Source organism: Conger conger, chromosome 5, assembly GCF_963514075.1.
Source record: "Conger conger chromosome 5, fConCon1.1, whole genome shotgun sequence".
Classification (NCBI taxonomy): Eukaryota; Metazoa; Chordata; class Actinopteri; order Anguilliformes; family Congridae; genus Conger; species Conger conger.
Window position 1 is genome coordinate 4,505,326 of NC_083764.1, and position 17,248 is coordinate 4,522,573.

At 45.1% G+C, this 17,248-nt stretch overlaps 2 protein-coding genes across 5 annotated transcripts; one reads left to right on the top strand and one right to left on the bottom strand.

Annotated features, from left to right (window-relative positions):
- Positions 1-503: 503 nt before the first annotated feature.
- ost4 (oligosaccharyltransferase complex subunit 4 (non-catalytic)) lies at positions 504-4,980 on the bottom strand. Of its 4 annotated transcripts, none has more exons than XR_009708776.1 (5): positions 4,813-4,980; positions 2,246-2,906; positions 1,701-2,085; positions 1,087-1,226; positions 504-620 (listed from the first exon to the last, which is right to left on the bottom strand). XR_009708776.1 is itself a non-coding variant. In XM_061242406.1 (2 exons), the coding sequence occupies exon 1, from the start codon at positions 1,223-1,225 to the stop codon at positions 1,112-1,114; it is 114 nt and encodes a 37-aa protein (XP_061098390.1). In that variant the 3' UTR covers positions 504-620; positions 1,087-1,111. The 4 variants fall into 4 exon arrangements, 1 of the variants encoding a protein (XP_061098390.1); XR_009708777.1 differs by having other exon boundaries at positions 1,701-1,897; positions 4,813-4,975; XR_009708778.1 differs by having other exon boundaries at positions 1,701-1,866; positions 4,813-4,974.
- On the top strand, positions 3,274-16,882 carry selenoi (selenoprotein I). Its single transcript, XM_061242405.1, has 10 exons — positions 3,274-3,435; positions 7,889-7,957; positions 8,453-8,561; positions 9,416-9,490; positions 10,144-10,406; positions 10,827-10,935; positions 11,067-11,115; positions 11,463-11,643; positions 12,414-12,596; positions 14,374-16,882. Exons 1-10 carry the CDS (start codon positions 3,379-3,381, stop codon positions 14,479-14,481), a joined length of 1,203 nt encoding a protein of 400 aa, XP_061098389.1. The 5' UTR covers positions 3,274-3,378; the 3' UTR covers positions 14,482-16,882.
- The last annotated feature ends 366 nt before the right edge of the window (positions 16,883-17,248 follow it).

A 17,248-nucleotide genomic window follows, 5' to 3' on the forward strand; every position in this document is an offset into this window, starting at 1 on the left:
TGTTGTGCTGTGGTGTTCCCCAGGGTGCTATCCAAGGTCCGGAGGAGTTTGTGGAGGGCATGACTCTGGGAGTGAAGAAGCTTGTTCTCATGAGCGGTTTCCCCCACAGTCACCGCATCTCTTCTTGTCTCTTGCAGGGTTTTGCTGACTTGTCACAAAGCCCATTAAAAGTAACGTGTGGGCTAATTTGTGTACATGAACAGGTCTGATTGCGTGCGTGTGTGCGTGGCAGGGCGGCGGAGACGTCTCAGGACGTGGAGAGCCTGCGACCACCGCGGATCTTCCACAAGGATGGAGTTATACTCCCGTATAAATAGAGGGAGGCCGAGGTATTGGTCGACTGCGCGCGCGTGTGTGTGTGTGTGCACGTGTGGTAAAACTGCTTGCACCACACACATGTAGTTGTAGAAACTATGCTTTGTAACACTCAAAATTAACAATTTAGTAAAATACTGCATTGTTAAACACTTTAGGCTGGTAATTAATGAGCAAATGAAAGCAACTCCATGAATATTTTTATTCACATAATCCTAAAAAAAAATCGTAATTTACAGGCTGGTTGAAACAGTGCATCGTTCCATGATGGCAGACGAGGAGCCTCATCACACTTGGAATGGTCCCTGGCAATGAAACAAATTAAAGATGTTTGTTGAAATAGAAGAAAAACAGCTAGCTAGCTACACATTTTATGATCCTGGTAAATATTGCAATTGCTAGCTAGGTTACTGTCAAAATGAATAGTGACGTGTCCGTCTTAACTAGTGGCGGGTGCCGATACATTTCAGGATTTTGTGCCAACTTCTGCTCCAATTATTAATTGGTTTAATCATATATTGATCTCACATACGCACCAGCTACAGCCGCAGACTACGAATGTATCAAAAGATTGTATTGTGCTAAAGTCAAGTACAGTAGAAAAGTGATCGTAGATTATAGAGCTGTCAGAAAGCGAAGGTGGCTAATATGCTAGTTAAGGCAATTGATTGGAACAAAAACAAGCGCACACAAGAAAACCCTCAAGGACTAGCACCCCTCATTTTAACGTATAACCTAGGTAACCAAAAAACCGCATGAAAATTATCTTACCTTCCAAATTAGTTGGACAACAAATTCACTCCAGTTTCTTTGGGTTATTGACAGCAACGTAATGGTAAAGTACCACCAGCAGGAAAAGCGAAACGCCAAGCATATTGGCGAAAATCGCTAGTTGTACGTCCGTCACCATTCTATATGGAGAAAACGCGGTTACAAATAAATATCAGAAAATCAGATTAGCCAATCTATTACTGATTGACGTTACCGCTTGTGATTGCTAGCAGCATAACGTTAGGCTAACTAGCATGTACCTAGCTAAATTGGTTCGTTAGCTTGCCAACAAGAAGATATATTGTTAGCCACACAACTAGATAACGTAGCTAATTTACACATAACATTAACGATGTCATTGACTATACATTGATAGACAACTCGCCATCTTATTTTTATTATTAGGTGACAGGCTACGACTTTACTAGCTAGATAGCTTAAAAAGCGAAAACAATTCCAGCATTGACACTAGCTAGCCAGCACAGGCTAACTGGATATGTTTAATCAAATATCTAATTTCAGTGGACTTAGCTTATCTATGACTTTCAAATGTAATTTTCTAAATGCATTATATTCGAACACACAGTTCAGTGATTGTCTGTTAGCAAACTTACATTGCTCGTAGTTTATTTGATCTTTCAGCGGAATTGGATTTCTGGGTGTTCAATTTGTTAGAAAGCTCGTCGCCTCACACTCGCGTTTAACTTCTTGGCCACGTCACGTATGGAAAAGGGAGGGACCATAGATATCGGTATATCCGGATCCGCACTTATATCCTATCTGCAATCAATTTTCAAAAGTGGACTGATCGCTACAGAGGATATAAACAGGGAACAGTACATAAACGCTTGACATGTAGGTAGCTATAGTTGTCAAGCATGTACATATATGTAACCATTCATGACTGCGGAGATACACACGTTGCTGTGTTTCCTAGTGTAGCCTATGGAGTTTCGTTGATTCTTGAGTTCTGTTCCTCCCTCGGAATTCTGTCTCCCCCTAGCGTCAGACATGGAAAGTGTGTGTATAATCACCTGGCTCAAATGAACGTAAATAGACTACAGGTATTGTTGCAACAGGTTGTTAACTGAATATGTACTTGCTTGCCATACAACCCCATTTCACACAAGTAGCTATAGGGTGAGTCTTTGTTAGTTACCTTCTGGGGAATCCGAAGATGCTGCTGAATTTGTTCTCGTGTTTAGTTGAATAAAGTCTGTAAAGTCCCTTTGAACCAAATGACATCACATCCTCAATGCAGTGGCGATTTCGCTCAAATTAAATGTTAACGGTTGTGATTTGCTGAGTCTGCTGTCAACTTCAGTGTCCATATCAATGTTCTGCATTGGTCTCTATAATCTCTTTAATCTCCCAGTGATTTCGATCATCAATCTCTGTACTCCCCCAGTGGGTTTTTGTTTAATGTTTTATTTTATTTTTTTACAAAATGAGATACAAATGGGGAAATTCAAGCACATTCTCACTGACCACAGTCTGGCCATTAAATGAGGCCAATTTAAAAAGTAATGGACACTGTAGTGGAAATGGCTCAGGAATCAGAACCATCAATTCTTATGCTATGCCAGCGCCACGGTGCTCCAGAGACTCTGCCTGCTGATGCCTGCTCTGTGGGTTTCTCTCTTATAGGCAGTGAGTGTTGAGTTTAATCAACTGTCAGTACAAAGTTTGTGTGGGTGTGATGATCAGCAGTCTTCTTGGTTTAACAAACAGTTTCATTCCCGCATCTGGAGGTCATTGCTGTTGTCCCCCTGTGGCCATCCTTCGTGGAGTTTTGGCTTTTCCTCCTGATGCCATTTGCTCTGTTGTGCCACCAAAGAGAAAAAAGGCAGAATGTGATGACAATCTGGATCAGTGGTTCTGAAGTTTGGTCCTAGGATGGAATGAAAACCAGCATACACAGGGGGGGCCCATGAACAAGGTTGGGAACCACTGATCTAGATTACTACAGCAGAGGACTGTAGACTACTCCCCAACACTGCATGTTAACACAATTAGCTGCATGGAATCGAGTAGTCTCTGTCATTTTTATAATCTCGTCTATTCCCCTCCAAGCCGCTGGGGGGCGATTTAGCCTTTTTTCTGCGTATTTATTCCAAGTCCCGGATGTGTGCCCTTGCTAGAGGCGTGGTCGGAGTAAGTCAGAGCCGCAGCGGCTTGGGGGCTGGACGAAGTCGGCGTGACGGATAGCGTACGGAAAGGCGCTGTGAGGAGATTGTATAGTTATTGTCGTGGGAAATTAATATATGTACATAAACACTGAAAGGCGGCATCATGGCGTTTTACGAGTATGTCACCAAGGAACAGCTGGCTGGCTTCGACAAGTACAAGGTAAGTTCACTTCATGATTAAGCCCGCCTCATAAATTGCAGCTAGCAGTCCTGCTAGTTAGCGGCATTATGAGCTGAAATATGATGACTTAACGGGTGATTGTCACCTTAGAGCACACGCTGGCTAAAGAGGTGTTTTAGCCTCTCAGTCTGATTTGAAAGCAGCGACGTTTTGTAGGGATGCTAGTTAACAGTTATTGTTGGTCTTTCGATTTGAGAATTTGAGGCTGGATTAAGGAAAGGTCCCTTCCTCGCCGGGCATGTCCTACACGGGGGCGCTAACGCCATTCGGTGTCGGATCTAAGATGGCAAGCACGTTGCGCATGTTACCAGGTACCTAGCTGTAACGTTATTTGTTCTAATATGAGTAGTTATACAACGGTAAAGTGGGCTTGCTAGCGTGCCACATAACGTTATGGTGGGTGGTGGGCCTTCTTCGTTGGGCAGTTGGATAGCTGGATTACTGACATGGATGCATATCCGCACTGACCAGGGTTAAATGGCTAGCTTGCTGACCGTCAAGTAAAACGATAGTAACACGTTAAATGCTTGGTACTGATTGATGTACAGCACCAGAGTTTGTGACGGAACATTCGGTAGTTGGTCAAGTTTAGCTTGCTGAATATGTAGCAATCCCGGTGGTTAAATTTGCAAGTCTAAAGTAACTAACACCCTACGTTTGCCATATTTAAAGGACTGCAAGGTTAGTGTAGGAGAGCCAGTTCGTTTAGAAGTCGCGTAGCAAATTGCTTGTTTCAATTCCTCGGCTGAACAGTTTTTTTAACTTGTACATTTTTCACGCAACTGACCGAAACGACAAGGTTACATTGTCACTTGGACTGTTGCCTGCTTTCAGTGTTTACAAGGAGGGCCGCGTGTAACGTTAACACATTTGTCACAAATTACTCACGCATCATCCTTCACAAAGGCTTGTCTAAAGCAAGGGGGGAAACCCAAGCTTAACGGCAGTGTTTCTTTAATCCAAGCTGCTTTATCACAGTTAACTTGGCTCGGTCACGGGGGAGTGAAACTCGCATGAGTCTATAGTACATAACGGACCATTTGGGTCTCGAAGGCAGTGTGGGGGTAATTTAGGTACCCGGTGGGGTGCTACAGTTGTGTAACATTGAACCAGTTCCTTAACCTGACTTGCTTCAGTGAATATGCATAACTACATGACTATAGGCTATGTAAAAGTTTGCGCAATTTGCGACGGGTGCATTTGCTTTGCAAGTAGTCCAGGTGCATTTGCTTTGCAAGTATCTCGGGGTGATTCTTTCTCCGTAACAGAGAGAAAGAATGTACTTTTCGAGTTTTGCGCAAAAATACATTTACATCGTCAGTTCCTCGTTCTGTTATTTGAAAGAGGCGAACTTACGAATCAACAAGCCGGAGTGTTGACGGTTGGTTCGTGGAGGCCAGACGAGGACGTCGTGATGCATTGCCGGGCAGGTCGGGTTTCTTCGTGGCGCATAATCAGTGTAGGACGGGGTTGTGGCCCGTGCAGGATGCGAGAGTTTCGGAGAGCAAGCGTGTTGTATTTCCGCTGCGCGAGCGAGACTCCGTCGGGGATCTCTATAATTTATAGCCTTGGCCTTGGCCTGGGCGAGCGGGGGCATGTGCGCCAGGCATTCCGCTGTACCCCAGATACCCCCACGTCTGCCCACCGGCTTGGTTCCTAAACGGGATTACAGTTACCGATAGTATTCGGGGCCTGCAGCGCCCAATAGCTAGTTGTACGTGAAATCATTTCTAAATTGCGGTATAATTAAATTGCGCATCTAAACGTGTAGCTATTTACAAGGATCACCAAGGCTATGTAAACCAGACATATTTTACAAAATATGAGACAAAAAAATATTTAAACTACCCCTCTCCCCCATTTTGCCGAGGAGCTTCTTGCCCCCCAGGTTCCCCTCATAATACATACATGATGGGGTCCTTTATAATGCTGAGTTCACATCAGGCATCTATGTGCAATTGCACTTCTGTCTGAATTTAGCATAATTGTGTGTTCTGATGGTATTTACGTGCTTGTGTGTGGTCTTATGGTTCAGGCCTTGTGGTTCCCCTTTCTCGGGTTCTGTTACTATGCAAATTATCTTTGTGGCAGTCTTCCATGACAAGTGCTAAACAAATTTTATTGAATATGTGTGTGTCCCTGCTGGTGTCTGTCTGTCTGTCTGTCTGTCTGTCTCTGGCAGTGTGGGTGTGGTCTCTGCCTTCCCTGACCTCTGACAGGGGTGTGAGTTTCAGGCCACGTTTCAGGTCATGTTACCCCCCCCCCCCCCCCCCCCCCCCAAACAGTAGGGCACGCTGGACTTCAGTACCTCAGTACCACCAGTAATACCCCCAGCAGTGCTCTGCAGAGACCTTTACACAGGAAATGTGTTTTTAGTTTTCTCAGTTTCTTATAGCCCAAGGGTATTGCATTTCACCCTTTGAAGAGAATGCCTTTTTTTTGGGGGGGGATTGAATGAAATTTCAAAGTTGTGTTCTAGAACTCCATTGTTTTTCCGTTGTCAGTAGTGAGGGGTGGCATCAGCATAAGCACGTTAAGAATGTTCTAATTGCATATTTTGTGATCTTACACCTCAAGGGATCAAAAGAAAAGGAAATGTTAGGTACGGAAATATGCTAAGCCTGAGGGGTTTTTTTTCTGCCTGGAATGTCAGTCTGCTCCCGGTTGAGACTTTGTTGAATGTTGTTTATCTAGTTATCGGGTTCTACGGGGCCACTACAGCTGTGCTGCTTTTCAAGAAAAAAAAGCGTAAAGAATGTCCTTGGGGGGGACAGTGTAATGTCGCCTGTGGATTCTCCCATCCACACAGTCTCTCTGTCCCTCTGTCCATTTCCGTCTGTCTCTCCATCTGTCTCTCTCTCTGTCAGTGGTCTCTGTGGATTTTTGCATCTCTCTGTCAGTCGATCTAGCATGAGGGCCGGATCTATGTTGTCATTTGAGAAGTGGTGGTGGTGTTTGTGTGGGCAGGGCCTAAATTATCCCGTGTTCGCCCAAATGGAGTTACAGTTTGTTGTCCTTAAACCCGCCTGCTTGTCAGCATTTTTGTGCCATTGGTTCCCATGGCAGATTTCCAATGCTTTTTTCCCCATTGGGGTTTAATTATTTCTGCCGGAAATAAGGTCTGTGGTTAGCATGAACGTAAGAGACGGTTCACGTTTTCAAAAGTTATGTTACATCCGCTAAAATCTTAACCATGAATTTCAAAAGCTTTTTTTCTCTTTAAAAAGTTGCTATATTGAAACTACAACGGTAATGGAATGCAGGAATGGAGGAATTTGTTAGCAACTTGCTTTTTTCTTTTTTGAAACTCATAACAGCTTAGAAACACATTGAGATTAATGGATGTTACTTAAGTTGTAGAACGAAATGTGAAGCTTACGTTAACCACAGGCCATATCTATTTGGCAGAAAAAAAATCTCTATGTAAGGAAATCTGCCTTCTACTGCATCTGGATGGTTGGTGACCCCCCCCCCAGTCACACCTGCACTTCTCAGCCACCACTGCTGTCTGTTCTGGCCCCACGGTGGTGGAATGACCTTCCCGTAGACGTCAGAACAGCAGACACTCTGACCACCTTCTAGAGCAGACTGAAGACACACCTCTTCAGGCCGCATTTCTCTCCGCCCCTCCCTACCTCCCTGTAATCTCTGATTGGCCGCCTACGCTTTTGCTGTGATTATCATTACATTACATTACATGGCATTTAGCAGACGCTCTTATCCAGAGCGACGTACAATGAAGTGCAAATCAAACACAAGTATGAGTGCTAAGAGGACCTGAGAGGACAGTACAGTTCCGAGTCCTAGTGTAAACATACAGATAATCAGAACCCTTGAAGAGTACAATCAACTTCCAAACTAGCATACCACAGTTGGCAGCTAGAATACCCTGAATACAACAATACAACAGCCAATAAAAAACAACAATATCTATACAAGTAACAATATCTATACAATCTGTACATAAGTGCCATTACAGTCTAAGGCTAATCATGGTGGTGAGTTATCACACTTGCGGTAGTCATTCTACCATTCTTAGTGTTGTAGTTGGCAAAACTATGGTATTGCTACTTCTTGGAATATTCTATTAGGGCTCACGTTTTTTATCTGTGATCACTCTAACGCTTGGGACTGTACTTCCCTGGTTATGACTTGCATTTTTTTTGTTCGTCTCTCTGGATTTTCTCATCACTGTTAGGTTTTTCTCCTACTCGGGAGCCGTTTACCTCATATGATATCTGGAGCTGATATTTTCCGTTTCTCTTCCCTTCTGTTACTGTGTAAAGCGTCTTTGGGACAGTCTGCTGTGAAAAGCACTACCCGAATCAAATTGAATTGAATTGAGCGTGTGCCAGATGACAGTAACGTAATGTAGTGTAACCCTGTTGGGCGAGAGAACATTGTTTTTGACCTCTGTGTCTCCTCCCCCCAGTACAGCGCTGTGGACTCCAACCCCCTGTCCGTCTACGTCATGCACCCGTTCTGGAACTCTGTCGTCAAGGTAAGAGGGCAAAGGTCGAATGACATGGCCGTGAGACGCACGTTTACGACCCTGTGCGAGAACCTGTGCTCAATAAACCACAACCCAGCTAACCTTCTCACAATGTTGCTGCAATGTTTGATAAAAAATATATTTACATGTGTATACTCCAAATGGCCAATACCAAACCCCACCTTTAGAAGACAGTATTACTTTTTTAACTTTCTGGCTAAAAGCTCATTAAGTTAAAAGTTAAAATAATGGAATGAAGCAGTCCTGATTGTCAATATTATGTTAGATTGCACAGGGTCTGAATTGATAGTGAATGTTATATAGGCTATTCTTATTGAATATGGTTTTTTAAAATGACTTTAAACTGCTATTCTCCATCTCCCTCTCGCTCTCCCCCTCTCTCGCCCTGTCTCTCTCTCTCCTTCTCTGCCCCCCCTCTCTCCCTGTCTGCCCCCCCCTCTCTCTCTCGCTCTCTCGCTCTCTCTCTCTCTCTCTCTCTCTCAGGTGTTGCCCACCTGGCTGGCTCCTAACCTCATTACCTTCACCGGGTTCATGTTCCTTGTCCTCAACTTCCTCATGCTGGCGTTTTACGACTTTCACTTCTACGCCTCAGGTGAGTCCCTCGCTCTGCCCCGTTCCGTTTTTATGACCCCCTCCGAGCGCTTATCTCCTCCCTCCACCTGTCCACTCTTTCTCTCCCTCTCCCTCTCTCTCTCCCTCTCCCTCACTCACTCTTTCTCTCACTCACTCTCTCTCTCCCTCTCTCTCCCTCTCCCTCTCCCTCACTCTCACTCTCACTCTCACTCTCACTCTCACTCTCACTCTCACTCTCACTCTCACTCTCACTCTCTCTCTCTCGCTCTCTCTCGCTCTCTCTCACACTCACTGTCTCTCTCTCTCCCTCTCTGTCTCCCTCTCTCTGTGGAAACGTTTGGAACATTTTGCTGTCTTTTGTAGTGGTCAAAGTTTTGCTGCCACATCACAGGGCAGATCTCCTGACTTATTGGCCCGCATCCCTGAATGGGGATTTATGGTTTCCTCTGGCAACCCGTCAAACCCCCGAGTGGGGAGCTTTTGTTGAAGCTGGCAGCCCTGATTCACAACAGAGCCTTATCGATTGGACGGTACTGTTGAGAGGAACTCAGCTCAGCATTGTAAATACACACTTGTATTTGATTTATGGAGGGTGTACAAGTTCCTGTAGATTTCATGACCCCCTTTGAACATTTTTTTATTTATTTACTTACTTTACATCATTCCTAAATTCAGATTTCCAGAAGTTTTGAAATAACCCCAATTCTCTGACTCTGCTTGAGACTTCTGAGGCCTAAAAATGAAGAAAAATAAATAAATAAATAAAAAAACCTCAATGGTGTTCCTGAGTTGGGATCAACACGGCTCATACGCATGTTTCGCAGTGGTCCTCCTTTCACAAACCATGTTTCTCGTTTTGTTTTGTTTTTTTAGCTGAAGGTCAGATCCACGTGCCAAGCTGGGTGTGGGTGGCGGCCGGCATCTTCAACTTCCTGGCGTACACCTTGGGTACGTGTTGCCCCGGCAATGCTGTTCTGCTGCTCTGACACTTTCCACCAATGGGGGGGGGAGAGTAGAATGTCTCGGTGTCCCAAATTCTGAAGGAAGGAAGGAAGAGAAAAGATGGAATTGTGCAACGTCAGGTTTATTTTTTTCCCCCCAGATGCTTCCTGTAGCCTGGGGCTGCAGACCTCTTTGCGCTTTTGTCCTTGACTTTGCGTCAGGAGTTTAACTCAGCAAGGGCCAGAATCCCAGTGCCAGGTAGCATTTCCATGGGATGGGTTACACTGAGTTCAAGTGCTTATCGAACAGAAACGTACAGGACATGCTTTTTACGTGTTACGTTAACTTGGTCGTTAAAATACAAAATCTCAACCGTTTTTACTTGGGCTGTTGTACGCATAGGCTACGGTTAACTGTGCACAAAACAGGAAGTGGCTCATCTTCCCACGCACCTTTCTCGACTTTGTATTATATGAGCGCCCTTATCTAATGCTAGATAAGGGCACTCTCTAATGCTAGATAAGGATGCTCTATAATGCTAGATAAGGGTGCTGAAGCCAGATGAGGGCAAGAGGAGGAGAGAACGTTTTGGCCGTTCGCTGGGTTGACACTGCATGCTGCGGCCCCGTCCTGATTGGACGGTTGTCTGTGTGTCCCAGACGGCGTGGATGGCAAACAGGCTCGGAGGACCAACTCGAGCACGCCACTAGGGGAGCTGTTTGACCACGGCCTGGACAGCTGGGCCTGCATCTTCTTTGTGGCCACGGTCTACTCCATCTTCGGCAGGGGGGTGACGGGCGTGGACGTGTCCAAGCTCTACTACATCCTGTGGGTGGTGCTGTTCTCCTTCATCCTCTCCCACTGGGAGAAGTACAACACCGGCATCCTCTTCCTGCCCTGGGGCTATGATGTCAGCCAAGTGGTGAGCCAATCACAGCGCACTTTACATACTTTGAATCCAGAATTCAACGTTGCGTAGTTTGCTTATATTTAGCTTTCGCCGCTCTATTTAATTAGGGAGCAGTATACTGGAAGTATCGTTTCCGATACCTCCGCATTACCTTCCTATAGCATGCATTTGGCTGTGTTTATAAGCATGATGGCATTTGTAGTCCTTGAAAACCACCCTTCTGTGTTTGTAAATCAGACCTAATTGTTCTGGATTCAAATGCTTTTCTGTGCTCGATTGTTCTTGCCTGGTGCAATTGAACCAACCAAGAGGACCAGAATCTGGGCCTTTCCCATTTTTGAAAGCAGAGGTTTGAGTGTAAGAATAACACATTTTTACCCCCCCCCGTCCCTGAATAACACGGCAATCTCTGCATTGTTTTTTTCCACTCAGACCATCTCCATTGTGTACATCATAACTGCCGTCGTGGGCGTGGAGACGTGGTACATCCCTCTGGTGTGGAACTTCCACTACAGGGACCTGTTCACCATTATGATCCTGGGTGAGAATCCAGATGCAGCACTTTCCTTTTTACTTTGTCTGTGCACTTATTATGATTATTATGATTATTATTATTATTATTATTATTATTATTATTTTTGATGTGTGATTTTCTTTTTTTCCCCTCCGCAGGTTGCTCCTTTGCCGTGACCCTTCCCATGAGCCTTTACAACGTCCTCAAGTGAGTGGCATCATTCAGACTTCACTAGCAGACGTGTGGGTGGTAAACGATAGGGTTAGCAGGAATGCTAATATGCAGCTGTCACGCTGGGAATATGTAACCAACAGCACTGCGCCTGCCCCAATGTGCAGACTGTGTCAGTGGCGGTGCTGTTAGTCACAGTGTGCAGACTGTCTAGCTAGTTACAGTGTGCAGACTGTCCTGGTGTAGGTACTGTTAGTCACAGTGTGCAGACTGTCTAGCTAGTTACAGTGTGCAGACTGTCCTGGTGTAGGTACTGTTAGTCACAGTGTGCAGACTGTCTTGGTAGAGGTGCTGTTAGTCACAGTGCGCTGTCTCCCTGCCAGGGCGTACCGGGGTAACACGCTGAAGCACAGCTCCCTGTACGAGTCGTTCCTGCCCTTCCTCTCGCCGGTGCTCCTCTTCCTCCTCTCCACGCTCTGGGTGCTGCTGTCCCCCACCGACGTGCTCCAGCACCAGCCCCGAATCTTCTACCTCATGGTGGGCACAGCCTTCGCCAACGTCACGGTGAGTCCCGCCCGGCCCCGCGCCCCGAACCCGGCCTTCCTTTTCTGAAGCCCATTTCCTCATCGTGCTGTGAGACTCTTCAATGTAAATTCAGTGGTACAACTGCGGTCAGAATACAAAGTCAAGTCATTTCCGGATTTTAGCATTGCAATATACAGATCTTGTGTCCGTCGCTCAGCCCTGCCACTGAAGTCAGTCTCTGACGTTAATATAAATCCTGTTTAAAGGAATTGTTCTGAGACTTATTGCTGGAAGCGGTGTTTTCCCAGCTGGAGTGCAGGGCGCGGTTGTGTCAAAAACACAGGAGGTTCTTTCTGCCCTCAGGGAGGTGACTTAACTTCTGGGCTGGGAACCAATTATCTGAGGAAAGCCAGACAGTGAGTGCAGCATTTTAGTGAGGAATTGTTTTGAGACTTTTGAAAATTGTTGGTGCTGTGTTTTCGTAGCTGGAGTGCAGTGCAGGGTTGAGTTACAGCCACGGGGGGGGGGGGGGGGGGGTGTGTGACTAACTTCTGAAGGGGGAGTGGGAACCAATGTTCTGTCTGAGGAATGCCAGACATTGAGTGAGTATTTCTGTGAGTATTTCTGTGAGTATTTCTGTGAGTATTTCTGTGAGTATTTCTGTGAGTATTTCTGTGAGTATTTCTGTGAGTATTTCTGTGAGTACTTTCGTGAGTACTTTCGTGAGTACTTTCGTGAGTACTTTCGTGAGTACTTTCGTGAGTGAGTATTTCTGTGTTAGAGTCCCTGCTGTGTCCGTGTCTCCGCAGTGTAAGCTGATAGTGTGCCAGATGAGCAACACGCGATGCCAGCCCCTGAGCTGGCTGCTGCTGCCCATGAGCGGGGTGGTGCTGCTGGTGGCGTCCGGCCTCGCCACGCACACCGAGACCCTGCTCCTCTACGCCTGGACCTCCGCCGTGGTGCTGGCGCACATCCACTACGGCGTCTCCGTGGTGAGTGCATTACCTTACAATACACTTATTTAGCTGACAGTTTTATACAGAGCAACGTACAGTTGATTAGACTAAGCAGGGGACAATCCCCCCCCCCCCGGAGCAATGTGGGGTTAAGGGCCTTGCCCAAGGGCCCAACAGCTGTGCAGATCTTATCGTGGCTACACTGGGGCTTCAACCACAAACATTCCAGGTGCCAGTCATGTAGCCTAACCACTAGGCTACAGGCTGCCTTCATTACATTATTGGCATTCGGCCTGACGCTCTTATCCAGAGCGACATACAACGGAGTGCTTACCCATAACCAGGGACAAGTGTGCTGAAAGACCCTGGAGGGAAGTACAGTTTCAGGTGCTAGGAGTACAACAAAGATAAGGACTTGGGCAGTGTAGATTTATCTGACGACAAAGGATTATATCTCTAGAACCGTTTCAGGAAAATAATATACACTTTTAAAACAGCAATGAACAGCTTACATAGCCAATAAAACCATCCTAGCGAACACAACCCTTGTTATAATGAGACCCACAATTGTCAGAAAAATGAGAGCTAACGCTAACAGCTTGAGTGAGAAATTTAACACCGCCAGGTAAAGTCCCCTTTGCGTGTCCCAACCAACCTCATCGAAGCTGCCATCTTAATCTCTCTCCATTCTCCTTGTAGAGGTGTTTCCCCTACATAAGGCCTTTCCTTCACACACTATTGGGTTACAATGAGGGGAAAGTGCAGCTAAAAGTGTTTGCATTACTCGAAATGCGGTTGCTTGAAATGGGTTTCCTGTGGAATGTAGCGAATTGTAGTCCTATTGCCATGACACCTTGCTATTTCTTTACTTGTTCTTCTGTGGTTTGTACGGTTTGGAGGAGCAGATGGAGAGAGACATGCGGGGTCTGCATTCTAACAGCTGATTTATGATTCTGCTTCCTCATATATAAAACATCACCTACTTCACCTGCCTTCTGTACGGCCCCCGGGCCGGAAAAACACTGCAGTAAATGCGTGTTAAAAACATATGGGAGATGAAGGTTGGAAAGCCGACCCTGTGCACTAGTCATTTCCGCTGTAAAAATGACATCTGTGTGCAGAACGCTGTTTCTGAAGGCACTTTAACGAAACGCGGCATTGGCAGCAATACGTACATTCACCACAAGATGGCAGTCAAAGTGCCTGTCCTCATTTATTTACAGTATATATTTCCTTTTTAGAATACATAGATACTTTGGTTGTATAGTCTTTATAGATGTATAGGTCTGCCAGAATCAGCTTTGTGAAGGATAGATATTTTAGTGAATTCCGTGTGGTGTAATTTTTCACTTTGGTTAATAGTTAAAATTAAGTTAATTACTCCATGGCATGGATTCAGAGACGTTAATGTATATTTGCTGTTTGTGCTTATGGGAGCTCTCAGACCCTGGTGGAGAAATGTAGGGTCTTGAAAACCAGTGTTTCCTGATTTAAACTGGGGGTGGGGGGGAGGAGGAGGAGGAGTAGGGAGAGAAATCACACCCACAAAATTGAGTTTTGATAAAAAACGGTTGTTGTTAGGGTGTCTCGGTGGCGCAGCCTGTAGAGCACTGACCGCATGCTCATTGCGAGCCGCGACGTCGGCGGTTCGGATCCGACTGTCCGCATGTCTTCCCCTCTCTCTCGCTCCCATTCTTCCTGTCTCTCTATACTGTATACTGTCCAATAAAGCTGAAAAAGGCCTAAAAAAAATCTTAAAAAAAAAATAAATAAATACGGTTGTTGGTGCTCACGCCTGTCCTCTCGCTCACAGGTGCACCAGCTCAGCGACCACTTTGACATCTACGCCTTCTCGCTGCGGAAGCCCCGCTCCGATTGACTAGAGGAGGAGAAGATCGGCCTGCAGACCGCGGAGGTTTAGACTGTCCCAGCAGCCCTCCGCACGCCACACCCATCACCACGGACACCGATGAACATTCCCACGAGGAGACCCACCATCCCCGGCCACCGCGTCCTCCCCGCCCTCCTCCACAGTTGTCTGCCAATTGGGAGGTCTGGCTCTTTCCGTTGTTTCAGATTTTATTTATTTATTTATTTTCATTTTTTTTTTTTTTTTTTTTTTTCAATCCACCCCCCCCCCCCGGTTATAAAAGATATGAAGGTTTTGCTGGTTTCCTGAGGATTTCTGCAGCTTTAGTTTCCGACACCCTGGTCAGCCCAGTCATCCCACAATGCACCTCTCCTCTTCAACAGGACGTGTGAATGTAACGCGTGTTTGCCTTGGAGAAATGTCCTTGGTTGTCACGGTTTTGGTTTGGATTGGGCCGCGTTTCTAAAGCCAGGCGGAACATCCGTTTGTCTTCATGGTTTTCCCTCGTTTCCATTCAGACCAAATGCAAACTGAACGCGTGTTAGCACAACGCAGGACTGGGCTGAACAGCAACAACAAAAGTCACTGGATTCAACAAAAGAAGCGGAGTTTGAGTTGAAGGCAAGAAGACAACTTTCAGCAACTGTTTGGTTTTTTTTTCCCTCTATATTAGCCGGGAACCCGATGACGAAGCTTACTTTAAGTGCAGTATTTCTGCCTTAAATCTGGACAGATTCTGTCAACTTAGTTTGTCATATTATTTCTCCAGTGGACTGCAGTGGGAACTGAATATCTCGGTTGAACGGTCATGTTCATAGTCAACCTTCAAGCTTAAATCAGCCGAAGTCAAAAGATTGCACAGGTTCGTTTATTTCAGTTGAAATCACAGACTGAATCTTGAATCGAGTTTCAAAAATGTCCAGTGGTGGTGTGTCTGCTTGCCGGTTTTCTTACACACCCTAATTCCTTTAATTTTATTTTCCTTTTGGAAAAACCTCTAGTCGGCTTTATTGAGTTTAGTTTGTGCTTGAATGAAGAGTTCACCTCAAACCCAATCCTGGACAGGGTTAACTCTGAAGAAACAAGCACGGTTTTGCACCGTTATTTAAACAAGATAAACCACTGGTGTTCTGCTTGTAAACATGTCTGATGTCTGTACATGTCTGAGTTAATACTGTCATTATTTTTGCTTAGTTGTGTACTATTCTTGTCAAGAGGGTGAGAGTTGGTCAAAGATGTGTTGGTGTTAAGTTGATATGTTGCCATAGATTCAGTTCCATTACTGTGAACTGGAATACATCAACACTTGTGTATATACATTTCATTTTCTCTTTTATAGATATGACTTCAATTAAAACAACTTAAATTTCATCACAAAATTCCCTAAAAAATTCTATATCATGGTAATATTTTTGAGAAGTATTTTCAAACTTGAAGCAGTGACTTGTTTAAGGGTAATGTCCAAGACATCACCTCATCAGTGTTGTCAAAGTGAAGGGGGTCATTTCGTTTCAATTGTTCACGGAAATTGTAGCCAGATGGTTGAAGGCAATTTGCGTGGTCTTTCGGGGTTAAACTAACGGTGCACAGGGCATCAAATTGCCGGAACGGCATAGAAAGGGCGGTTAATGTCAGCTGGGAGTATTTGGCATTCTCAATGTTTTCATGGTAAAGATCGTTAGATTAGTCACCATTTATCTAACTTTAATTCCTTAACCTATGTACCATGGAAATGTACACTTGATAAATGTACTGTATATTACATTTCAGTAGTCAAATTAATATATAACCATAAAAGCAGCAGTTGTGTAGATGACCGCTTTCATGACACCTGACAGTTAATGACAATTGTGCCTTTACTCTTTCTCCTCCACAAGGGGGCACTGTTTTGCCTTCCCTCAGTGAGGACTGGGCAGCTGCTGCCTCCAAGACTGCAAACAGCAGGTCCGCCCGCAGGTTCAGCTCCGCCAACCACAGATGATGTGTACATACCTCTCTGCAAGCAGTTTTTATTTAATGTATTTTTATCAAATTTATCTCCAGCTATGTTATAAGCTAGCTAGTTTGCTAATCTGTCACTTATTAGCTCGGGAACAAAAACGAAAAAAAAAAACGACGTTTCTTTCAAGTCGTCACTGAGGGAAGGAAGTACCTTGGGCGAGTACCATACCTTAGCTACGTGATGTGCCACTGTGGGGGTAAGGGTTTGGGGGAGTCTTCCTGTGGACGCCCTGTAAAATGAGCTTATGCTCATTTTGTGTGACTTAGTGTGAAAGACTACAGTCGAAACTGTACCCGGGAGGGGGAGGAAGGCCCAAGCTGTTTCTGTTGGGCAGGAATAGAAACACGCCCCACTACTTCTGCTGTTTCAGAAGGGCGTTTCTTACCATTTCACAAGAAAATCAACAGGATTTTAAATTGGAATAAAGCCGCTCGGTTTATACGTCATGCATTCGGTTGCTTTCCTCTGCGCCTGCTTTGTGTGTGTGTGTGTGTGTGTGTGTGTGTGTGTGTGGGGCTGGGATTTAGCCTGTCATTTGCAAACTGAATCCTATGCTACCCAAACATTTGAACTTTTTGGGCATTGTCAAAACCTTCGCTCAAGCTTATGAAAACTTCACTCTCACAGTAAATGTCGTCTAATAACATTACAATGTCTTGTTTACTTTTTTATTTTCTTTTTTCTTTTTTCAATATCTGTCTCGTTAATTTATCAAGCGGTAGTTTTGTTCAGGGACAAATGTTCTTCATAAAAACGTATCTTATTTTCATTAATTGGCTTTCTGCACAAGCAAATACATGGGATATTCAACGTTTT

Excerpts from the sequence above, each read along its gene's own strand:
- ost4 (XM_061242406.1), bottom strand. The coding sequence starts at position 1,225 with ATGGTGACGGACGTACAACTAGCGATTTTCGCCAATATGCTTGGCGTT.